Below are 2,500 nucleotides of genomic sequence, written 5' to 3'. Positions count from 1 at the left end.
GAACCTGCAGCCGTTTTCAAGCGCGGGAAAAGAAAGTTTTTAAGTTTAAGAGGCGGCGACGGCCGGGCCGCGGCTATGACAACGCCACAAAACAACGTTATCAATTGTTTAAAAAAGAAAAGCGATCATTGTCATTGGTACGACACCGCTTGGTGAATTTTGTTACATATGTAAGAAACTGATCGTGAAGTTCGTTGTTAAGTGAAACGCTTTGTTTCTCCTCTCTCCAGATTCCTCTTTATGCCGAATATGACCGTCCAAAGCTTCTGACGTTTTTGCGAAACAGCAACTACTACCCTCTGCAAAAGGTAGATCAGATTTGCACAAAATTCATTTCCTTATTACCTTGACTTGTGCCGGTATCTAATGTTCACCCTGGTGTCTCTTTTTAGGCTTTAAATGAATGTGAACAGAGGAATTTGGTAACAGAAATGGTATTTCTCCTTAGTAAGTAATTTGTGACGTCATTTACTCAAGAGCTTAAAATTTCAACGTGTAAACTGAACGCAGTTTATTATGTATGCAAAACACGAGTTAAAAAATCTGGAAGCCCAAAACTCCCGTGCTGCGTATTAATTCAATAGCGTGCAAGCGCAGTGCATTCTTAAACTGGTGAGTCTCCGACATCATTTTCTCCTCGATCCAGCTCTATCAAGATTTTAAAGTTAGAAATTGCGGACCATTAAATAGGAAAATTTCATTGAAAAGAAACAAGTGTCTTTCTGAAATTAAGGCTTAAAACTTGGGCCACTTAGTTAACATAGTTTTGAAATCCAAAGGAAGAAAAAAAAGATTTGATTTTTTATCATAGTACCACTTTGAGCTGAAAGGTGGCTTAGTGGTTATCAACCGCGCCTCCCACCTCTGAGACCCAGGCTCAACCCTGGCCTCGAGGTCGTTTGAAGGCTGAGTTTCAGTCGATCTCAACCTGACTCCGAGGGTTTTTCTCCGGGTACTCCGGTTTTCCTCCCTCATAAAAATCGACTCTAGGTCAATAACATCCGGGCGGATACCATCGTATAGGGATAACCTCTGGTATCTCTCCCTTTCATTGCATTGAATGAATAAAGTTCTTATTATGAAAGCAATTTGTTGAAAGTTTCGGTTTTTTAATTAAGTATTCTTCTTGCTAATCTGGTTTGACATAATGAGGATGGTTTGTTTTGTCTTTTGTTTGTATGTCGTTTGGAAGTTTTTTGTGTTTATCGTTCGGTTTAACAGGTCGTATGGGAAACAACAAACAAGCTTTGCAGTTGATTATTCAAGAGGAAAATGACGTCAAAAAGGTGATAGGCTTAGTTTTATTCTCAAATCAGCGTCCTTTTGGACAATAAATACAACATAGGCCCATCAAAGTACCCCACCCAAAACGATGTTGTTTATGAAGAAGCGGAAAGAACCGTGCTGTCCCTCAACATTTTTGGAGGGAGGGAGGGGAGGGGAGTCCGCAACAAGAAGATTTGCTTCATGGAAGTGATTTGTTAAGATATGGAGAAGGAAGTCAAAATTATCTCAACTATTTTGGCCAGTATTGTGGTAGTCGGAAGGGTTGTAGGTTGAAGTCCTTTGAGGAACACTCGAAGTTTTCTCTTTACGATGCCTGAGTTATCTTTGATAAATAGAAAACTTCTTTCGCTTGCCCATAGTTAGTGGAAGGAACTATGGTTTTGCCGGGCTTATAAATGACCATATTCTTTACAGTGATTGCGAGAATATCGTCTCTCGAAATTTCAGTCCAAGCGATGTACCGAGAGAATATCACCTGATTTTAGTTTTTAAATGTATATGACAGATTTCTCATTATTTACTCATTCGCAACATCATGGGTTTCTGAGATTGAAACAAGCAAAACAATTCCATACCGATTTCATTCTATGCCTTTATCGGAATTTTCACTTCCGGTGGGGTACAAAACCGCGCTAGTAGGGAGACTGGAAATAGCAGGCCAGTGACCTCAATACAGGAACGCAGGGAATTTTAGGGATAGTTGTTTTGTGGAAAACAACTTACTCCCTGAAGAAATCAGGCCGTGCGTTACGAAATATTAGAAAAATATACTAGCTTCAGCCGTACAGCCAGCCTTCCTCTATTATTCGAGTCTGCACCCGAAAAGTCATTTGACCCTAGGAGCACATAGACATTCGTTCTGTGTATGCCTGCGCGACACTAATAAACTATTTGCAAAGTGCGCATGTTCCTTTTACAAATTGTTGGTCTTTGCAATTGTTGGGTAACAATTAATGATTTTCTTTTTGATGGGCAGGCAATTGAGTTCGCCAAAGAACAAGACGACGAAGAATTGTGGGATGACCTCATCAACTATTCTCTTGACAAACCAGGTATTATTTCATTTCGTGTTCGTTTCTAACATCCGTGGTGCGCGCACCAACTTTTATTTTTCTTTTCCAACGTTTATTTTTCTCTCCGCAATTGCTATAATTGCGTTCATAACTGCGAGAGTCTTAGCTTCACTTGATTTCATATCCGCTATTCAATATAT

The 2,500-nt window shown here is 39.8% G+C and overlaps 1 protein-coding gene across 2 annotated transcripts in view; it reads left to right on the top strand.

The window, feature by feature from the left end:
* LOC138012402 (vacuolar protein sorting-associated protein 41 homolog) overlaps window positions 1-2,500 on the top strand; it is a 40,097-nt gene that overhangs the window by 31,908 nt on the left and 5,689 nt on the right. For both annotated transcript variants that reach the window (XM_068859147.1, XM_068859146.1), the window contains 4 exons: window positions 231-308; window positions 393-447; window positions 1,222-1,286; window positions 2,264-2,339. In XM_068859147.1, coding sequence (XP_068715248.1) covers window positions 231-308; window positions 393-447; window positions 1,222-1,286; window positions 2,264-2,339 — 274 coding nt within the window. The remainder of the gene's footprint in view (window positions 1-230; window positions 309-392; window positions 448-1,221; window positions 1,287-2,263; window positions 2,340-2,500) is intronic.

The sequence above is a fragment of the Montipora foliosa genome, chromosome 8 (genome assembly GCF_036669935.1).
Source record: "Montipora foliosa isolate CH-2021 chromosome 8, ASM3666993v2, whole genome shotgun sequence".
NCBI lineage: Eukaryota > Metazoa > Cnidaria > Anthozoa > Scleractinia > Acroporidae > Montipora > Montipora foliosa.
Note: the sequence above shows the minus strand (reverse complement) of the source record. Positions and strands in the feature narration are given on the sequence as shown.